The sequence below is a fragment of the Stereum hirsutum genome (assembly GCF_000264905.1).
Source record: "Stereum hirsutum FP-91666 SS1 unplaced genomic scaffold STEHIscaffold_1, whole genome shotgun sequence".
NCBI lineage: Eukaryota > Fungi > Basidiomycota > Agaricomycetes > Russulales > Stereaceae > Stereum > Stereum hirsutum.
In genome coordinates this window covers 1,884,824-1,902,233 of record NW_006763131.1, presented here as the reverse complement: position 1 = coordinate 1,902,233, position 17,410 = coordinate 1,884,824, and the positions used below count along the sequence as shown (strand labels likewise).

The following is a 17,410-nucleotide window of genomic DNA, read 5'->3' as shown; positions in this document are numbered from 1 at the left end:
GCCCACGCCTTGTCCGCTGTTTTTGGTTCACAGTCCTCGCGCCCACGTGGCCTGCCGACGCGCCAAGCCCTTCGCGTCTCTCGCGCGCTCTCAGTTCCACACGACGTTCACTCTCAACCACGATGAGCACCGACGCCGCTGCCGTACGCGTTGAACTCAAGGCTTTCGAACGCGATTTCAAGACCAAGCATGGCAAAGACCCCTCTGTCGACGATATCAAATCCGCCGGGATGGGTACGTGTCGTTTAGTTTAGAGTTCTTCTTCAACCTCATCACCCTTATGCACTCATCATCACACTTCGCGATTCTAGCGGACAGATACAAACTCTACAAAAAACTATCCAAAGCCGAAAAATCTGCTTCTACCTCTACCGCTCCTGCTCCTGCACCAACTCCCAAACACCCGATCCCACCAAGCACCCCACCCCGTTCCGTTCCCCGTCCACCAACGACCTCTTCCATCCTCCCCAAATCACGCGCAGTTGTCCCCACCCAACCCGTCTCGAGTACCAACAACCCGTTCTCTCCCGTGAAAGACAAGTCGAAAGCCCAACGATCGCATGCACATGCTGCTTCTGCGAAAGTCGATCGTAGACTTCCTAATCCTTTCGCCTCGCTTCGTAAACCTGAACCTGAGCATTCAAGATCTCCCTCTCCAGACCTCTTCCCCCCTATCTCTCAACGTCAAGGCCAACCCTCTTCTTCCACGGTCACATCACTCGGACTAGGCGATCCAACCCTCAATCACGCAATATCCAAAGCGCGCAAACGTCTCCGCGGCGAACTCGTCTCGCCTTCACCGAAGAAACAACGACTCTCTTCCTCTCTCTCCTCTTCTTTCTCTTCTTTCTCGTCCTCTCTGATCACCGGCAATGCCAATACCAAGCCGTTCCGCAAGCTCGACTTTTTGGGGGCTCCTGATAGTGATAGTGATGGCGATGAAGGTGAGAGTGGGGGAAAGGGAGAGGGAGAGAGAGAGGGCCCAGGATACTCTTCGTCGTTCATCGCCCCTTCACCGCTCAAGCCCCCTCCCCGCGGCGCGAACTTCATTCCTATATTCGAAGACGTGGACGAACTCGCTGTCACAGTGCCTTCCGCAAACGCATCCTCCAAACCTGCTGCTACACCTCTCGCAAGCAAGTCTATGCCGAAATTGGGGGACTTGCGGCGCGCGTTTACGAGAGGTGGAAATGGGAACGGGAACGGGAACGGGAATATCTTCGGGGCTAGTTCTCAATCACAATCACGACGCGGAAGAAGCGGAAGCAGGAGTGGAAGCAGGAGTGTTTCTGGCTCTTCGGGGGAGGAGGAGGAGTCTGGACTTGGACTTGGAATTGTCCAGGATTCTGGCAATGTGAAGGGAAAGGGAAAGGGCAAGGTGGCTGCCCAAACAAAGACGAACACGAACGGGAAGATGGATGGGAAGAAGGAGACGAAACGCACGAGACAAAAACACGCACACGCACATATCAATGGGTTCTCATTCGGGAAGATGAATAACTTGCATGCCATTCTCGCCACCGCTGCTGAGACGTCCGAGGAACCTACGAAGGGGAAGGTCTCCTCATCCATCCCCACCTCCACCTCCACCTCCGCTAACATATCTAACTCGAATCGTCGGACCTCCGTCAAACGCGCCCACCCCGACTCCTCGCACGAACCAGAAGCTTCAGCATCATCATCGCGTCCCACCCCGACCCCTTCTCAATTCCACTCTCAATTCCAACTCCAATCACAGCTCCTTCCACCCTCTCCTCCCCCCGCTACACACCCAGATCCATACTCCTCCACAAAATCGAAATACAAAGCCGCGGGTCCGGGGCGTAAGAAAGTCAAGTTAGGAATAGAACACGACCACGACCACGCTGGAGACGGGGATGGGGAGAGGGATGGAGATGAGGACGAGAGTTCAGAGGAGAACGGGATGGATAATGTACAGGTCCGGGAATGGAGGTGGCAGAAACAGGGGCTTCGGAGTAGGAGTGGTAAGAACGGGATGGGGACTGGGACTGGTGAAGGCTCGGATATCGACATCGACGATCCCATCCTTCGTTTCGCTTCCATTTCCCGCGCAGCCCTCGTCGCTTCCTCTTCCCATCCCACCCAAAACTCTGCACAACACGCACCCACCTCGGACGCCCCGATATCCATCTCCCTCCCCGATCACCTCCTTCGTCTCCTGGCCATCTCACCCTCCAAAAGTAGCGCCAGAGCGCGAGATAGGAAGCAGGAAGGGCTGGTGAGGGGGTTGTTGAGCGGGAAGGGGGGATATGAGGGAGGGAGGGGAGGGGAGGTTTGGGGGGTTGGGGAGGTTGAGGGGGAGGATGAGATGGGGGAGATGGGGGAGATGGACGGGTATGGGATGGGGGAGTGGGAAAGGGAGGGAGATGAGATGGGGGAAGGAGGGGAGGGGGAAGAGAGGGAAAGGGAGAGGGTGGAGGTGGAGGAGGAAGATGGGGATTGGGAGGGGGAGCCGGTTCCGTGGGAGGTTGGGGAGCTTTAGAGATGGAGGACTTGAGGGATGGAGGGGACTAGAGAGGGAACGGATACGAGGTTGGAGGGTTGGAACGAGTTTGAGGTAGGGAGACACTGGTATGTAGGTTTGTGGACTCGGAGATGAAGGGATATAGGTTCGTTTTTTGTGTTCTTGTTATAAGTCAAAGTCGTCTCTTGCTCTTTTGCTCTTTTGCTCTGTGCATTATTTTATCATCGTTTGGTCCCCCCCTGCTCGCTGATGGCAATGACGAACTAGCGAGGACCGGGGACCGTCGATTCCGCGTTGCATTGCGAGATTCGAAGGGCGTTTGTCCGATGGTCAATGTTCAAAGTCTAGACAAGACAGACTTTTCCTCGGGCTTGAGCTTGGTCGTGTTCGTGGTCGTGTTCTCTTATCCTCTTCTTTCACTTTCACTCTTAAATATTGAATCTTATATTGAGATGCGCGATGACGAGAGGGTGCCAATTGTCTCGATTGAGATGCGCGATGGCGTGCCATCGTTTGGTCCCCCCTCCCCCCTCTCCCCTTGCTCTCTGGAGAAGCAATGATGATCCAGGCGTTGATCTAGCGAGGACGAGGACCGTTGAATCCGCGTTGCAACACATTGCGAGGATTGATCGAGATTCGATTCGAGGGGTGGTTTGTCTAGTGTCTAGATAGACTTGCTCGTCTTTTATGCTCGGGCTTTATCCGCGCCTTTATCGTGTTTCTTGTCGTGTTCCTTCACTCTTATGTGGTCATGTTTTGATTGAGATGCGCGATACCGATGATGGTTGTGCGTTTACGGTTTTTGCTTTTGGCTATAACAAGGCGGCGAAGCGATGATTGCGTGTTATCCTCGTGCATCACGTCCCCTCCCCTTCAGTTGCCTGAACCGCCGGGCCTGCTTCATTAAACCGCGTTTCTGCTGCACTATGATACACTGCTTACGGGCCGCGCAGGATACAGTAGATGATGAGCTCTCTGCTTATGGGATGCATATAACTCTACAACGTCAGGAGGACGCTTATAGGTCCAGGACCGTGTTAGGAGAACATTTATAGGACGATGATTCTGAAGCGTGAGGCAAACATTCTGATCACTGACAGCCGCACGGACCCCACATTTCTTCTCTTAGATGAACACCAATCGTGCAGATGAACCCTGCCTGCATCTCCTCCTAGATGCGCACCGCCCATGTTTCCCTGTCTAATCTTCTCACCTTCATGGATATGTGGCGCGTCGACTCCGCATTGTGGTCCAGGTGGGCCACACGCACTACTCTGACCCTTCCAGCCGAGTCCAGCCGTCGTCCTTTGCGGTGCATCGTCGTCCATTTCTATCCGTCTAAGGTCCTCGTTCCGCGATCTCAGTCACAGCCGTGGCCTTCGCGATCCCAGTCTATCACAAGTGTGGCCTTCACGATGTTTCGATGGCCCAAGGCGGAGCTAACCCCAGCCCTGCCGTGCGTGTCCTTTGCGTGTAACGCACGTATGCGCTGTAAGGGGTAGTATTTCTGTCCCGCCCCCTCCCTCTCGCACCATGTCTTCATCTTCTACGCCGCCCACCACCACCAGCTGGGCTAACCGCGTCCGTTCTAAAGTATCCTCTGTCTCCATCTCCCTCCCAAACCCGCTCTTCCGTCGTTCCTCCCGCGGCAGCATCAACAGTCTATTCCCCTCCAAATCCAAATCCAAATCGAACAGCCTCCGCCGCCAAAGATCTAACGCCTCCCAATCCTCTTACGTTTCGTATTCCGTGCATCATCAGGCGATGGGCCCCACGATATTCAGAGACGCAGACGCGACGAGGAAGTTGCTCGAGTATGTGACCGATTCTCCGGGCGGGAAGAGGTCGCTGTCGAGGATCGCGAGGACGTGTAGGGCGTTTTGTGAGCCGGCGTTGGATATGCTGTGGAAGGAGCTGGATTCGCTTCTTCCGCTGATTACTCAGTTTCCGAATCATTTGTTTAAGAGGTCTCGTCGTCCTGGTTTGGGTTTGGTGCGTTTCCATTTCTTTCTGTGAATTCTCTGGCTTAGTGAACTGAAATTAACTTATGTATGTAGGCCATCATGCCACTCGAAGAAGACTGGTCCAAAATCCTCGAATACGGTTCCCGCGTCCGTCGTCTCACCTACGACGAATCCTCCAAATCCATCTCTCCCTCCATCTTCCCCATAATCGAAGAATACCGTCCTCGCACGTACATCCTCCCCAACCTCACCACCCTCATCTGGCGCGCCGAAACGCCCGCGGGCCTCGACCGCGCGCACCTCTTCCTGAACCCAGACCTGCAAAACCTAGTCCTCGAGCTCGGTGGGAAATTCCCACAACTGCGCGCCTTCCTGACCGACCTCTCCATGCGCACGCGGCTCGCCTCGTTGTCGATCAGCTCGCCGAGCAGCCTCCCGGACGATTTCGCGAGGCTGTTGAGGCCGCAGACGGAGCTGGAACGGGTCGCGCTCATGGCGCCTGGTGCGCTTTCGCCCGGTGTGGGACGGTGGGCGTCCGAGTTGGGGGCGTTGAGGAGCTTGCAGGTCGATCTGACGGGGAGGTCGATGACGGCTGTCGAGGGGTTCTTTGATGATATCGAGGTGGTGGGTGGGGCTGGCGGCTCGGGGTACGACACTCCTGATAGTCCGGATTCGCCGGATAGCGGGGTGTTTTCGGGCGAGGATATTGATTTTACGGAGATTAAGCGGTCGACGTTGAGGTTGACGGAGGAGGGGACGGGGACGAGGGGGCCGATCGTGGGTGCGTTTGGGGCGCTGAGGCATTTGCACCTTACGGGCGAGGTGGCGAATATCGTCGTGTTCCTGAGGCACCTGGCGACTCCGCTCGCGCAGCTCGAGCTCGTCGTCGAGGATCCGTTCGAGAGGGCGGACTGGCAGGAGCTCTGTGCGCTTTTGTGTCATTCGTTCGGGGACTCGTTGCAGTCGCTGAAGGTCTCGGCGAGCAGCGTGTCGAGGTTTAATGATCTCATTCGTTCGACGGCGAGGGCGGAGTTCAGCGCGAGGAGGCTCGCGATGGATGGGATTTCGAGCTTGCCGTCTCTTCAACGTCTGGAGATCGACCTCCCCGAATCAGTGATCTATTCGAACTCGGACATATACCGCATCGCCAGTGCCTGTCCCAACCTCGAAATCCTCCGTCTCTCCCCCTTCGCCCGCTTCCCCATCGCCTCTGGCCCTCCACAACTCACACTCGAAGGACTCGCCCCGCTAACCGCGAAATGTCGCCGTCTGCACACTCTCGCAGTCGTGGTGAACGCTCTCCCCGCCGGGAACGAGACCATCTACGCGCACACGGACGTCTCCTCCCGCTCGCTCTTCAAGCTCCACATGGGACATTCCTGGATCCGCGATCCGCTCCAGGCTTCGATATTGTTGTCGCATCTCTCGCCGTATATCGAGAACCTGAAGTGGTTCCATGAGAGGAACAGGCCGGGGTTCATCGAGACGCATTCGCAGGGCTGGATGCGTGTCTCGGAGATGTTGCCCCATCTGCAGTCTATGCGGCTCGTCGAACGCAAGGCGGCGGTGTATCGCTCGCCGTTACCTCCTGCGAGGTACAATAAGGCGGTCGATGCGACGGTGAGGACGAGGGAGAGGGGGGTCATGGCCGTCGTGAACCGTGTGAATGTGGATCAGGAGATACAGGTACAGCCGGAGGTGCAGGAGGAAGAAATACAGGTCATGCCGGAGGTGCAGGAGATGGAGGTGCAGGCGATGCCTGAGTATGCGGAGATGGAGGTCGATGCCGTTCCGGATGTCGAGGAGGAAGAAATCGATGCGACGCCGGCCGTGGAGTCGAAGGAGATCAGCGCGGTCGTGTCGACGGAGACGAAGTATATCCACGCTATCGTCGAGCCGGAGCCGGAGCCATCGAAGGAAGAGCCAAAATTGCACGTACCTGGACTACCTGGATTGCCGCACATCCCGCAGCTGTACGTCCCTCAGGCGGTCAGTGGGGCCATATCCCTTGCGTGGAGGACGATGATGTTCGGGCCTAATCTCATGACATCCGTCGCTCGTGAGATTTGGGCTATGACTCCGGCTCCGTTCAGTGGACACAGAAAACAACAAGAGATAAATCATCCACAAGAAAATGGACGTCACGGAGGAGAGGACCATGCGATGGAAGTTATGGAGGTGGGCTCACCGACGGAGGAGAACGACCAGGAGAAGGAGAGGGAGAAGGAAGGGATTCATGCTCACCAGGAGTATGAGAGGCCCGCGACAGGGATGGGATTGGGAGTGGGGATGAACGGCGCGATCTCCCCTGTCTGTGTATAATCCTCTCCGTCATCACGTACGATCTTCACGTTTACTTACGATTACTGTATGGTTTTGGTGCTCTCGCTGGACGCAGGACACTGCTCAGACTGTCATACGAACGGACACGAACTCATCTAACGCTATTCACGATAACACTACTTATACGCACCACGAACTTGACGACCTGACAAATACGACCGACTTTCAACCCCCATCGCAGGGCGCCACACCAGCGCACGACACACCGCTCGAACTTGGTCCGCTCGGCGTCGTCCGAGCTGACAGGACCGACGCCTCGGCGCCTGAGAACGCGATTGAATCGCGAGGACGCGTACGCGCCGCCAGCCACAGCTCAAACTCTGCTTCATCGTCATCGTCCTCATCCCCTGCGCCCTCCAGACCCCCACACACCGCCCACGAATACATCTACGAATACTACATGTCTGAACCGAAGAAGCAAGAAAAGGATTACACCAAAGAGGTGGACGAGGCTTTGCCTGAGGCGAAGTCACTGGCTGAGGTATGTGGCATAGATGAAACTCGTTGAGGGACGCGCGGCGTGAAGCTTACCGATGTTGTTCAAAAGTCAGGGAAGCTACAGGATTCACTCGAAAAGCTCTTTGCGCTCGAGAAACAAACACGAAATGTATGCTTCATTATCTTCTCCTTCGTGGCCAAGGGTTTACCTGTAGGTTCCATGTAGGCATCAGACTTGAAGTCTACCACCCGTCTCGTAACGGCCATCCTCGAACTTTGCTACGCCGCACGGGACCACAAACAATTGATCTCGAGTATCAATGTGCTGAGCAAGAAACAGGGCCAGCTCAAGGCTTCCATTCAGGCGATGGTGGAGCTCGCTATGGGCTGGTTGGAGGAGATCAAGCAGCGGGATGGGTTGGAGAAGTGGCTTGAGCTTCTTGAGACTCTGCGTGCCGTTACGGAGGGAAAGGTACGTGCTTTGTTATGATGATTGTTCGATGTCAATGACGCTGACACCATACATAAGATCTTTTTGGAAACACAACGAGCGCGCGTCACTCTTCTTCTCGCTCAACATCATGAATCTCTCGCCTCGACTGGCGCCGCAACTTCTCCCGAGGCTCGCGAAGCCTTCATCACTGCATCTGACCTCTTATCTGACCTGCAAGTCGAGACATACTCCTCCATGGAGCGCCGAGAGAAGACAGAATTTATTCTGGAGCAGATGAGGTTGCTGATCGCTGTGGCGAGACTGAAGGATGCAGAGAGTGGGAAGGACGGCAAGGACGCTATGGGTGGCGGAGAGGGTGAATGGGTGAAGGTCCGGGTCGGGAGTAGGAAGGTCAACGAGGAGTTCTTGAAGGAGAAGGAAAATGAGGTGTGTTCCAATTTTTGTTTGAGTTATCTAGTCCATGCTGAGTTATTCGTAGGATCTCAAACTCAAATACTACGACATGATGGTCCAACACGGCCTCCGCCACACTGCTTACCTCGACGTCGCCAAGTACTACTACAAGGTTTGGGAGACACCAACAATCAAAGAGGATGTTAGTGGCAAGGGCCGAATAGTAGGTCGATTCTTCCATGAAGTATTGGGCTCAACACTGACATTTCCTTCATTTAGGCCCTCGAACACATTGTCTACTTCGTGGTTCTGGCGCCACACGACAATGAGCAGTCAGATATGATGCACCGGCTATTCCTGGATCCTGCTCTCACAAAACTCGAGCTGCACTAGTACGTGATACTTGTATTTGTCTCTGGACAGGGTCACTGACGATATTGCAGCAACCTTGTCAAGTCGTTTACCACGACGGAGCTGATGAGGTGGCCCGGCATCGAGTCCATCTATGGCCCCTTCCTCCGTCAAACGGAAACGTTCAAGGAGGAAAAGCACTGGAAGGACCTCCATACTCGGGTCATCGAACACGTATGACTTGAACCCTTTTCTCATGTTACTTGGTATTGATAGTTGTGTTTTAATTGTTCACAGAACATCCGCGTCATCGCCAAATACTACACCCGCATCACCCTTACCCGTCTCAACTCCCTCCTTGATCTCAGCGCACAACAAGCAGAAGAGACACTTGGTCGTCTCGTCGTCTCAGGGACGATTTGGGCGCGTATCGACCGTCCAGCAGGGATCATCAACTTCCGCAACAAGCGTAGCGCAGAGGACGTCATGAACGACTGGAGTTCAGACATGCAAAAGCTGCTCGGGTTCGTGGAGAAGACGTGGATGGAGATGAACGCTGCCCAGGCGGCACAGTCGAAGATTAAGGCATGATTTTTTGTATGTAGCTGTAGTTGTGTAATGGACCTTTCTTCGCATCTTCAAAGTCCACAGAACTTCGTGGCGCGATGTTGAGGAGTAGAGTGGGCGGATAAGAGAGTGGAATAAGGGAAAGCAGCGGGTACAAAAACGACCTATCGCTTGAGACCCATGTAATCCGGCGACGCTGCGATATCATACTTGCTCGGAGCCTCCTGTATCGGCGCCGTCAACTGAGGCGAATAATCCGGCCTCAGACCCTCCTTCCATAACCTCACATACTGCTCTCCCTTGCTCCACTCTCCGATGTGTCCTCCCCTGTTCACAATCGCGCGCCAACGCTTCCTCGCCGTCAACTCTTTCTCGTCAATCTCCTCCTGCTTCATCTTGTTCTTCGCGAACACACGCTCCTCCTTTGCGAACCCGCGCTGTACGGCGGAGGGACCGAAGAGTGCGCCGTAGGCTTCGGCCTCTTGGGCTGCGAAGGCGGTGGCGATGTGTTGTTCTGAGCGGAGAGCGCGGAATTGACCGATGGCAGTTGAGTAGGCTTCTGTGAGGGGAAAGCTGTGGTGGACGTGGAGGTTCACAGCGAACCGGACAGCACTAACAACAGAGCGGAATAACGGTTGTCAGTTCTAAGTCTCAGGATAATAACGATTCACACGAAACATACGTTTCAGGACTCGGATTCCGCCCTCTCTGACGAAGCCTCGTCCAAATTTCCCCTTGAATCGGGTTCTCCTCCTCAATAGTTCCTGCCTCCACCAAGCTCACCGGACGAAATGTCTCGAACGAGTGATCTCTAAAGAACTGTCTTCGGACCTCATCCTCTATGTAGGTGATAGGCAGCGGTTTTGGACCTGGAGTTTTTCTCGGAGGGAGGCCAGGCTTGGACGTAGGTGCGTCGAAGGCCGTTCGCCGTGGTGGTGCGCGAGCGGGTAGAGGGAGAGGAGGGTTGTCAAGGACGGCTCTGTACCATGCTGGTTCTCGTTTTATGAAGTTTGTCTTGAGAAGACGGGAGGCCTGTTGGTGCACCTGGGTCGGGATGCGTCTGACCATTGGAACACGAAACGCAACGCGACTTGGAAAAATCTGGAGGCAGACGCGTTGGCGGCGAGGCGGTTCGCCTTTTCTTACCTAAGCGGGGCCACACAGCAAGATACTAGTATATGTTTACGCCACCGAAAAGGCTTGAATATTTTGGTTTCAGTTTGTATGCTTTTAGTGAAAGCAGTCGTATGGTGGTGAGTTCCATCCAATAGTTGGTAAATGCGTTATACATGCAGCAATGCTCAGAATCCGTCCACAACCACCGTCTCTCTGAGTTTATAGCTTCGCCTTCACAGGCACACGAAGCTCCTTCGCCTTATCTCTCAGCAACCTCCGCAACAGCTTCCCACTCGGGTTCTTGGGTATAACGTCCACAAACTCAACACCACCAGCAAGCTTCTTGTAGTGCACCTTATGGTCAGTGACCCACTACGTTATCGAGAAAGAACATCAATTTCCGTTTACGTCGGCGTCACCTGGAAAGAGACAGTGACTGCGCACCTTCTTGATATCCTCCTTCAGCTTCGCCGCTTCAGTTGAGTTTGATGCTGCCTTTCTCGCTATCTCCTGATGGAGAACGACGAAAGCCAACGGGACCTCGCCGCTGTACTCGTCAGGCACGCCCACGACGCAGGTATCCGCAACAGCGGGGTGCTGTAACAAGTGCCCTTCGAGCTCGGCTGGGGCTACCTGGAAGCCACGGACTTTCATGATTTCCTGTTTCAGAAATGAGCAATAGATTAGAAACATATCAAGATTTTGGAGCCAGAATGAGAGTAGACGAACCTTCAGCCTGTCGACGATATAGACATCGTTATTCTTGTCAATGACGACCTCATCACCTATTTTACCCTAGATTAACTATCACCCATGAAATAGCTCATTGGGCATACCTGTGCGGACCCAGCTGTAGAGGAGACAACATTAGTCCGAGCCAGAATAAGTCATCCAGATGAAGCAACGTACCCATCGACGAAAGTCTCATTCGTCCTAGACCAACGGTTAGTTCAGACTAAACATGCACAACACAAGGAAACGACTTACGCCTCTGGGTTATTGGAATACCTCAAAGCCATAGCAGGCCCCGAAACATGCAATTCACCCTGCTCGCCATACGTCGCCAGCGAACCATCCTCTTTCAGCACCCTTGCGCGAATTCCAGCGACAAACTGCCCTCCACTGCCCAACGTGCCGATCCTCTGATTCCAAGGGACCATGCAGATAGTCGTCGACGTTTCCGTCATACCTGGCGCATATCGTCAGGACTTGAAGTCGGTCAGATACAGAATGGCGGTGATAAACGTACCATAACCCTGGCCAATCTCTGCGTTTGGCAGGACTTTGAGTAACTGTTGTGTGAGCTCCTTGGACAGCGGTGCTGCGCCACTCATGAGGAAGCGGACGTGGCTAAGGTCGTATTTCTTCGTCGCAGGATGCTGTTCGCGATGTGAGCCCGCGAGAGAGCATTCGAGAATGAAGAGGTCCGAACCTTGCAGAGCAACACGACCTGGGGAGGGACGACTCTGAAGAACATGATGATCAGAGATATGGCCAAAAAAACACAAAAAAAAAAAACTGACAGTAAATGAGTTATGCGGTACTTGTGAATGCTTTCTAAGAATCTGGCATGGTCGTATTTCGAGATGACGACAAGCGTTAACTATGCCGGATACATGATATGGTGAGTAAATATCGAGAGAGACTACAAAGCGTGTCTTACCCCTGCGAATAACATGAAGCTCATCTATAGAAACGTAAGGTCAGAGGATGTCATCCATTGTAAGTAGGACCTGAGTCAGCCTACGTTCACAACAAGACCATAGATGTCTGTTATATACATATCAATAAACCGACGCGTAGCTAAGAGGCAGAATGCTTACGGAAAAACGGTAACACTGGGAGAAAACAGTCAATCACCAGGCCCAGAATTGTAGAAGACAAAGTAAGACTCACCTGCAGAGCAGACATCTCCCGGCCTGTATCGTTGCTTGTCCCACGATGTATAGTTTTCGTTCAGCTTTCGAACCCAATAGAAACTGCTTTCAGGAATTCTACGTTTACCAGCCTTTGTGTTATATTAAACGTACCTTTTGCGAGGGCGTCATTTGGAGGACATTGGCTATGGGAGCATAGTGCGGGATGGCCACGGCCTGGGTCGCAACCATCAGCACCTGCGAGGAACATATTCCGCAGAGACCAGACGAACCTTGGGTTTACCTGTCGTCCCGGACGAGAATGACAGGAACGCAAGCTTTGTCTTTGCCTCGCCCTTCGCCAGCCTGCGCTCCACGAAATTCGGTTTCTGACTCAGGCCGTAGGCGATAAGGTCGTCCAGGTGGGGATGCACGTCCTTCGACTTCGATGATTGCGAATCACTGAGAAGAATGATACGCTCGGCTGGAATGCTACATTTTGACGCGGCCTCTAATGCTGCCGGTAAGAAGGCGGGGTGGACGATTATGCTGACAGTTTTTGTCGTGGACAGCTGATATTCAAGCTCGGCTGCGTTGTACGCGGGGTTTGCAGCCCTGCGTTCCACAGAAGATGGAAGAGATGAGAATCAACGTAGTCGAGCAGAGGAGAACCTGGAACCTACGTGACTATCGCACCCAGCCTATGTACCGCATAGATTGCGACGGGATAGTCTGCCACACTGTCGTAAGGCTGCAGCACAAAAGACAAACGGACTCGAACGGAACGACATACCGACATGGTTTGGACTGAAGATGCAGACTTGTGTATATTAAACAGGTCAGAAACTAGCACTGAATTTGCGCGAGTGCTAGTGTAGGCTAGCAACATACCAACTTCGTCTTCCCCTAGAGAACCAACAAGTATCGGTCAAAAGTTCGAGTCGGCACCCGACATGTATTCAAACAACGTACGTATTGACCATTTGAGACTTAGCGCGTTTGCAAGACCGTCTACACGAGCGCGAATCTATTGCGGGGTAACTCCATGAGGATAATGTTGACAGGGGCCGTACTGCTGCCCCCACGCACCTCCTCAAATCCAATCCTCCGTCCAGTGGCATCCTCGATGAGCCATGGAATTCCCTCCTTGCGTACCGGTCGTCGAGGGTGCGTGGAATCCAAAAGAAACTGAGGGAGGGTAACATCATCCGGGATGTGAGGAAGAGGACCGAAAGGTGATTCAAACTCGGTCATATCGAGTCTACGAGTGGTGCAATGTGGGAGGGAAAAGGGGGGAAAGGAACTTACGGAACTTGCAGCGCAATGCCCTTTATATAAGCCGCTGTCGATCGAGAGAGAACTAGTTGTATCGGGGGTCGCTTGGAAACTTGCGAGAGCATCGTGATACACGGATCTCGCAGTATAAGAAACCCTCCCTTCCTTTTTTTGCATGCTCTCGGGCACTACGCATGCAGCTCACCGAGACAACCTGCTTCTGAATGGTTGAAACATACCCAGTTGAGCGCTTCCGAGCGGATCTTGTTGAAATTCTTCGGAACGAAACGCAAACCCCATGCCAGTGGTGATTTCCCACCAATCACCCTGTCTCACAAGTTCTCGATAGACACTTTAGAAGTTCGCCGGAATAACTTGGTTCAGCCGGCAGAACCACAGAGAAAGACAGGCCTTTCGAAAGGCTGAACATTGTTTGCCCTGACCATAATATGTCGTGATACATGCGGCTACTTGCCCGCCGGGCTTCTTGTTATGGTGCGTCTAGATACAAATTGGTAGGTCATAACGCCGCCGGCAAGTGGTAGACTTAGGTCGCTCGAGAAGGGTTGAGGCAAGGTTGAGGGTGCCGATTTGGGACACAACCCGAATCGGTAACTCTAAGGGAGTAGCTGCTGGTCGCTGCAGCCAGTTAGGACGCTTCAGACATGCATCGACCTTGTTGCGAGGAAGTCAAGTCCTGACACCATGCCATCAACTCATACCACACGAAGAATATGAATACAATAACTCAAGATACACTAGAAAGTACAAGGGTGTGAGGCATAGCCTAACCAACAGAACAGTGACAGGCACTCACCCGACATGGAGCGCACAACTCCTAACAATACCCCTCCTCACCCCTAGCTTGGCTCCGTCGCGAAAGGATCCATACTGTCATCCATCATAGTCCCTCCCATAATCGCATCGGTAGGCTCCATCTGCGACAAATCGTGTGCCGACTCAAACGCCTCTCCATCCGGCCCCAGCCCCGACAAATCCAAGTCCAACCCCTCCCCACCCTCCACATTCATCGCAGAATCCAAATCCAACCCGTCTCCTGCGCCCTCCGGCACTCCAAGGTCAAGATCACTACCCATCATGTCTTGCGGCGTTCCCAATATCAACGTCTCTCCCTCGTCGACCTGCTCCCCACCCATAGTGAGGTTTGTCTCTCCAATATCGAGGTTATTGTCTGAGGACTCCATGTCGGGCTGTAGCGGGTTGTCGAGGTCGTCGACCGTCTGCTCTGCCGAGAGACCACTTGGCTGGAAGGACATGGATAATGGGTGAGGTTTCGGTGAAGGGGCTTTGGAAGGAGACTCTTCCTCCTTCGAAGCCGGAGGGAGCTCAGAAATATCCCTTGAAACATCCGGTGCAAGAGCCGGTGTACTCTCCTCCTTTTCGTCCTGGTCCTCCTCCTCCCCTTCTACCACCTCTGGCTCATCCGGAAGCGGAGCCAGCGGCTCGTCCACGTCTCCTTCGTCGTCGCTGAATTGCTACGACCAAGGCTCGGAAGATGAGAACTCATCCATAAAAAAGGATGAGATATACGTACCTGTATTTTGTTGGTTTTGACCCATTTGAAGACTTTGATCGTCGAGCCTTGGGGTGCATTGTCCGGTAAGGCCCATACCTTCTGCCAGCAGGGCGTGGCCTGCATGAGCTGGCGGCGTGCTGCTTCCGACGTTGCAATACTGACTCCAATTCTACGACGAGTGGACATTTTGAAGGAAGTACTGGTGTAGGAGAGTGTAAGTAGTAGTATACGTGCTTGAAAGGCGGTACGGAAGAATGAATTCAGATTTGAAGGACGCGACGCGACGCGCTAAACAGCGCCACGTGGGCACAAAACACAACCATCCGAGTCTGCGCCACACAGTCAAGATATCCGTATGCCTCCTCTGCTCAGTCACCTCCTGTCCACTCAGAGAACATGTTCAACGTAGATACATGGCATTGCAACTGTACCCCATGTCATATTAGTGCATCTATCTCCCATTGAAGCCCGCCCATCACAATGCCCGCCACAATGTCAGCAACGAGAAGACCAGAAAAGAGGACGGCCATGATCGTTCTACAAAAAAGAAGGTAAAACCGAAAGACAGAAAACGATCACGATATACAACTTGTCCCACCGAATCGGGAAGTTCGTGTCCAGCCGTTTCTGAGCTTCCGACCGCAAACGATATTGTCATGCTCATCCTCCGACAATTCTTGTACGAGACCCGATTTACCCTTTACCCACTTACCACGAAATACGACAGGGACCACTTCTCTTATTCGCCGCATGCGAACCCCTCTGATGGCACCGCGGTTGGTGAAACCCAACCGCTCGAGCGCGCTACCCAGCTCGCGTCGAGTAATCAACGTGTCAATGAAGGAATCCATGAAGGGCTCCAGTTTCAACCACCAGTCTCCAATATATATATATATGAATTACCATAGCAGTTGGGGGAAGATGAGCTCATCACGAATGGAGGACATTTGAAGCTTTTGACCGCTAGGATCATTCATAAAGTGAGTCGTCGTCGGGTCGTTCCCATGTGGTGAGCAGGGTCTGGTAATGGCGAAAGCGCGGAGGAACGTTTCGACGCTTTTGTAGACGACAGTCACAGGACGTCGTTGTCGTCGGAGAAGTCTGCAAGACACAAAACAGCGTGTCGTGATCCCCGCCACCGTGGTGGCAACGTGGGCCGCCGAGTGATCGGTGCCTATCGGTGGGTGCCGCGGGAGCAAACGCCGCCCAGAAAAGTTTACATTCGCCACACCGGATTGTTCCTCCTCTTCCCTCCTCTACTGTCCCGCTCCTCAGAGATAACTCCTCGAAATCCTGGAAACATACCACATAACTATCCCCCGCAATGCCACCTGATTCTTCGAAACAATTGACCAAAAAACAAAAGAAGGCTCTCGCCTTCCGCGAACGATCCGGCAAACCTGGCAAGTCCGGAAGCTCTCGTACCTCCAAACGCGAAGACGAAATCCTCGACGTTCCAGTATCGGAGAACTTGGATGAGGCGGAAGCTGAGGCGGATGGGGCTGCTGGCGCTGATGCTGAGGTGCATGAAGTCTCGAAACCTAAGGAGGTTGTGGCGAAGGGAAAAGGAAAGGGCAAGGAGAAGGCTAGGAAGGAAGGAGATGTAACGAAGGATGAGACGAAGTCGAAGAAGAGAAAGCGGGATGGTGAGGCAGATGAAGGTCAGGGAGAGAATGGAGACGGTGAGGTGGAGGGGAAGGAAGGGAAGAAAGCAGCCAACGGTGATGAGAAGAGGAAAAAGAAGCGGAAAAAAGGCGATGCCAAAGCGGATGGGGAAGGAGCAGCTGGGAGCGAGGACAGGACAAAGGAGGACGCAAAGGATAAGACAAAGCAACGGTTCATCCTTTTCGTTGGTGTGTTTTTTCTTTCTCTTGTTATTTTCTGCTTGCTTATACAGTCATATGTAGGTAACCTCAAATATACTACCTCAAAAGAAGCTATCCAACAACATTTCGCTATCTGTGGTATGTATTATAATTATCATTCCATCTCCGTTTTCGCACTGAGATTTCATTCCCCCAGATCCTCCACCGACCATCCGCCTCCTCTCACCCAAACAGACAAGGCCAGGTGCCCCTACCGCAAAGTCCAAAGGTTGCGCCTTCCTCGAATTCACAAGTCGCAATGCCCTCCAACAAGCCCTCAAACTACACCATTCTGAACTCGAAAGCCGAAAGATAAACGTGGAGCTCACTGCCGGAGGTGGAGGGAAAAGCGAGTCAAGGCTGACGAAACTCCAAACGAGGAATAAAGAGCTCGCATCTCAAAGGGTGGGTCCATATTTCATTCGTTTACGTGAATCTACGCTTTGAACGAGTACTCATGTATTTTGTAGGAGAAGAGGATGCAGAAGGCTGTAGCGGACGGCGAGCAGGTGGCCCCGGATCGGCCACAAAGGTATTCTACCACATCGGGCGAAGGTCAGGCTTCAGCTGGGAAGCGGACATGGACAGTGGGTGATGTTGACGACGGGGAGACGCATCGTGGGGGCAAAAATGCTAAGAAGAAGGTCAGAGGAGTGCGGACAAGGCCTCAGGGAACTGGTGTCAACGCCATACCAGTCGGTTGAGCGGCCTTGTGTGTTGTACTTACCTCGTATAAACGAGCTTCACAGGAACGCCACACCTTTTT

The 17,410-nt window shown here is 53.4% G+C and overlaps 8 protein-coding genes across 8 annotated transcripts; 4 read left to right on the top strand and 4 right to left on the bottom strand.

Moving 5' to 3' along the window:
• Nucleotides 1–122: 122 nt before the first annotated feature.
• Nucleotides 123–2,503, top strand: STEHIDRAFT_136250 (uncharacterized protein; the record flags this gene model as incomplete). The annotated part of the gene is made up of 2 exons (XM_007298720.1): nucleotides 123–234; nucleotides 312–2,503. 2 exons carry the CDS (start codon nucleotides 123–125, stop codon nucleotides 2,501–2,503), a joined length of 2,304 nt encoding a protein of 767 aa, XP_007298782.1.
• Nucleotides 2,504–3,428: 925 nt separating this feature from the next.
• On the bottom strand, nucleotides 3,429–3,965 carry STEHIDRAFT_117341 (uncharacterized protein). Its single transcript, XM_007298719.1, has 2 exons — nucleotides 3,615–3,965; nucleotides 3,429–3,557 (listed from the first exon to the last, which is right to left on the bottom strand). The coding sequence occupies exons 1-2, from the start codon at nucleotides 3,811–3,813 to the stop codon at nucleotides 3,535–3,537; spliced, it is 222 nt and encodes a 73-aa protein (XP_007298781.1). The 5' UTR covers nucleotides 3,814–3,965; the 3' UTR covers nucleotides 3,429–3,534.
• A 142-nt stretch (nucleotides 3,966–4,107) lies between these two features.
• STEHIDRAFT_143705 (uncharacterized protein) lies at nucleotides 4,108–6,966 on the top strand. Its single transcript, XM_007298718.1, has 2 exons — nucleotides 4,108–4,477; nucleotides 4,543–6,966. The coding sequence occupies exons 1-2, from the start codon at nucleotides 4,250–4,252 to the stop codon at nucleotides 6,769–6,771; spliced, it is 2,457 nt and encodes an 818-aa protein (XP_007298780.1). The 5' UTR covers nucleotides 4,108–4,249; the 3' UTR covers nucleotides 6,772–6,966.
• Nucleotides 6,967–7,192: 226 nt separating this feature from the next.
• On the top strand, nucleotides 7,193–9,019 carry STEHIDRAFT_47088 (uncharacterized protein; the record flags this gene model as incomplete). The annotated part of the gene is made up of 8 exons (XM_007297973.1): nucleotides 7,193–7,273; nucleotides 7,340–7,399; nucleotides 7,457–7,702; nucleotides 7,760–8,140; nucleotides 8,163–8,300; nucleotides 8,357–8,469; nucleotides 8,521–8,662; nucleotides 8,726–9,019. 8 exons carry the CDS (start codon nucleotides 7,193–7,195, stop codon nucleotides 9,017–9,019), a joined length of 1,455 nt encoding a protein of 484 aa, XP_007298035.1.
• Nucleotides 9,020–9,159: 140 nt separating this feature from the next.
• On the bottom strand, nucleotides 9,160–10,063 carry STEHIDRAFT_46973 (uncharacterized protein; the record flags this gene model as incomplete). The annotated part of the gene is made up of 2 exons (XM_007297967.1): nucleotides 9,160–9,607; nucleotides 9,678–10,063. The coding sequence occupies 2 exons, from the start codon at nucleotides 10,061–10,063 to the stop codon at nucleotides 9,160–9,162; spliced, it is 834 nt and encodes a 277-aa protein (XP_007298029.1).
• A 181-nt stretch (nucleotides 10,064–10,244) lies between these two features.
• Nucleotides 10,245–13,258, bottom strand: STEHIDRAFT_117338 (amp dependent CoA ligase). The gene is made up of 20 exons (XM_007298717.1): nucleotides 13,057–13,258; nucleotides 12,940–12,994; nucleotides 12,859–12,873; nucleotides 12,761–12,787; nucleotides 12,651–12,699; nucleotides 12,261–12,582; nucleotides 12,142–12,204; nucleotides 12,008–12,071; nucleotides 11,935–11,949; nucleotides 11,859–11,881; nucleotides 11,775–11,798; nucleotides 11,635–11,714; nucleotides 11,544–11,577; nucleotides 11,361–11,490; nucleotides 11,099–11,300; nucleotides 11,021–11,044; nucleotides 10,948–10,961; nucleotides 10,841–10,896; nucleotides 10,556–10,771; nucleotides 10,245–10,483 (listed from the first exon to the last, which is right to left on the bottom strand). The coding sequence occupies exons 1-20, from the start codon at nucleotides 13,219–13,221 to the stop codon at nucleotides 10,331–10,333; spliced, it is 1,731 nt and encodes a 576-aa protein (XP_007298779.1). The 5' UTR covers nucleotides 13,222–13,258; the 3' UTR covers nucleotides 10,245–10,330.
• A 700-nt stretch (nucleotides 13,259–13,958) lies between these two features.
• Nucleotides 13,959–15,198, bottom strand: STEHIDRAFT_117336 (uncharacterized protein). Its single transcript, XM_007298716.1, has 3 exons — nucleotides 14,798–15,198; nucleotides 14,060–14,738; nucleotides 13,959–14,000 (listed from the first exon to the last, which is right to left on the bottom strand). The coding sequence occupies exons 1-2, from the start codon at nucleotides 14,963–14,965 to the stop codon at nucleotides 14,103–14,105; spliced, it is 804 nt and encodes a 267-aa protein (XP_007298778.1). The 5' UTR covers nucleotides 14,966–15,198; the 3' UTR covers nucleotides 13,959–14,000; nucleotides 14,060–14,102.
• A 905-nt stretch (nucleotides 15,199–16,103) lies between these two features.
• On the top strand, nucleotides 16,104–17,400 carry STEHIDRAFT_89201 (uncharacterized protein; the record flags this gene model as incomplete). Its single annotated transcript, XM_007298211.1, has 5 exons — nucleotides 16,104–16,500; nucleotides 16,546–16,632; nucleotides 16,687–16,743; nucleotides 16,802–17,049; nucleotides 17,115–17,400. The coding sequence occupies 5 exons, from the start codon at nucleotides 16,104–16,106 to the stop codon at nucleotides 17,346–17,348; spliced, it is 1,023 nt and encodes a 340-aa protein (XP_007298273.1). The 3' UTR covers nucleotides 17,349–17,400.
• Between the last annotated feature and the right edge of the window lie 10 nt (nucleotides 17,401–17,410).

Coding starts and splice junctions, on each gene's coding strand:
- STEHIDRAFT_117341 (XM_007298719.1), bottom strand. CDS start 3,813: ATGGACGACGATGCACCGCAAAGGACGACGGCTGGACTCGGCTGGAAG. Junction 3,558..3,614: donor TCTGCACGATTGGTGTTCAT/CTAAGAGAAGAA, acceptor TGTTTGCCTCAC/GCTTCAGAATCATCGTCCTA.
- STEHIDRAFT_117336 (XM_007298716.1), bottom strand. CDS start 14,965: ATGTCCACTCGTCGTAGAATTGGAGTCAGTATTGCAACGTCGGAAGCA. Junction 14,739..14,797: donor TCAAAACCAACAAAATACAG/GTACGTATATCT, acceptor CCTTGGTCGTAG/CAATTCAGCGACGACGAAGG.
- STEHIDRAFT_117338 (XM_007298717.1), bottom strand. CDS start 13,221: ATGACCGAGTTTGAATCACCTTTCGGTCCTCTTCCTCACATCCCGGAT. Junction 12,700..12,760: donor CTTCAGTCCAAACCATGTCG/GTATGTCGTTCC, acceptor ACAGTGTGGCAG/ACTATCCCGTCGCAATCTAT. Junction 11,491..11,543: donor AGGTCGTGTTGCTCTGCAAG/GTTCGGACCTCT, acceptor CATCGCGAACAG/CATCCTGCGACGAAGAAATA.
- STEHIDRAFT_143705 (XM_007298718.1), top strand. CDS start 4,250: ATGGGCCCCACGATATTCAGAGACGCAGACGCGACGAGGAAGTTGCTC. Junction 4,478..4,542: donor GTCGTCCTGGTTTGGGTTTG/GTGCGTTTCCAT, acceptor TTATGTATGTAG/GCCATCATGCCACTCGAAGA.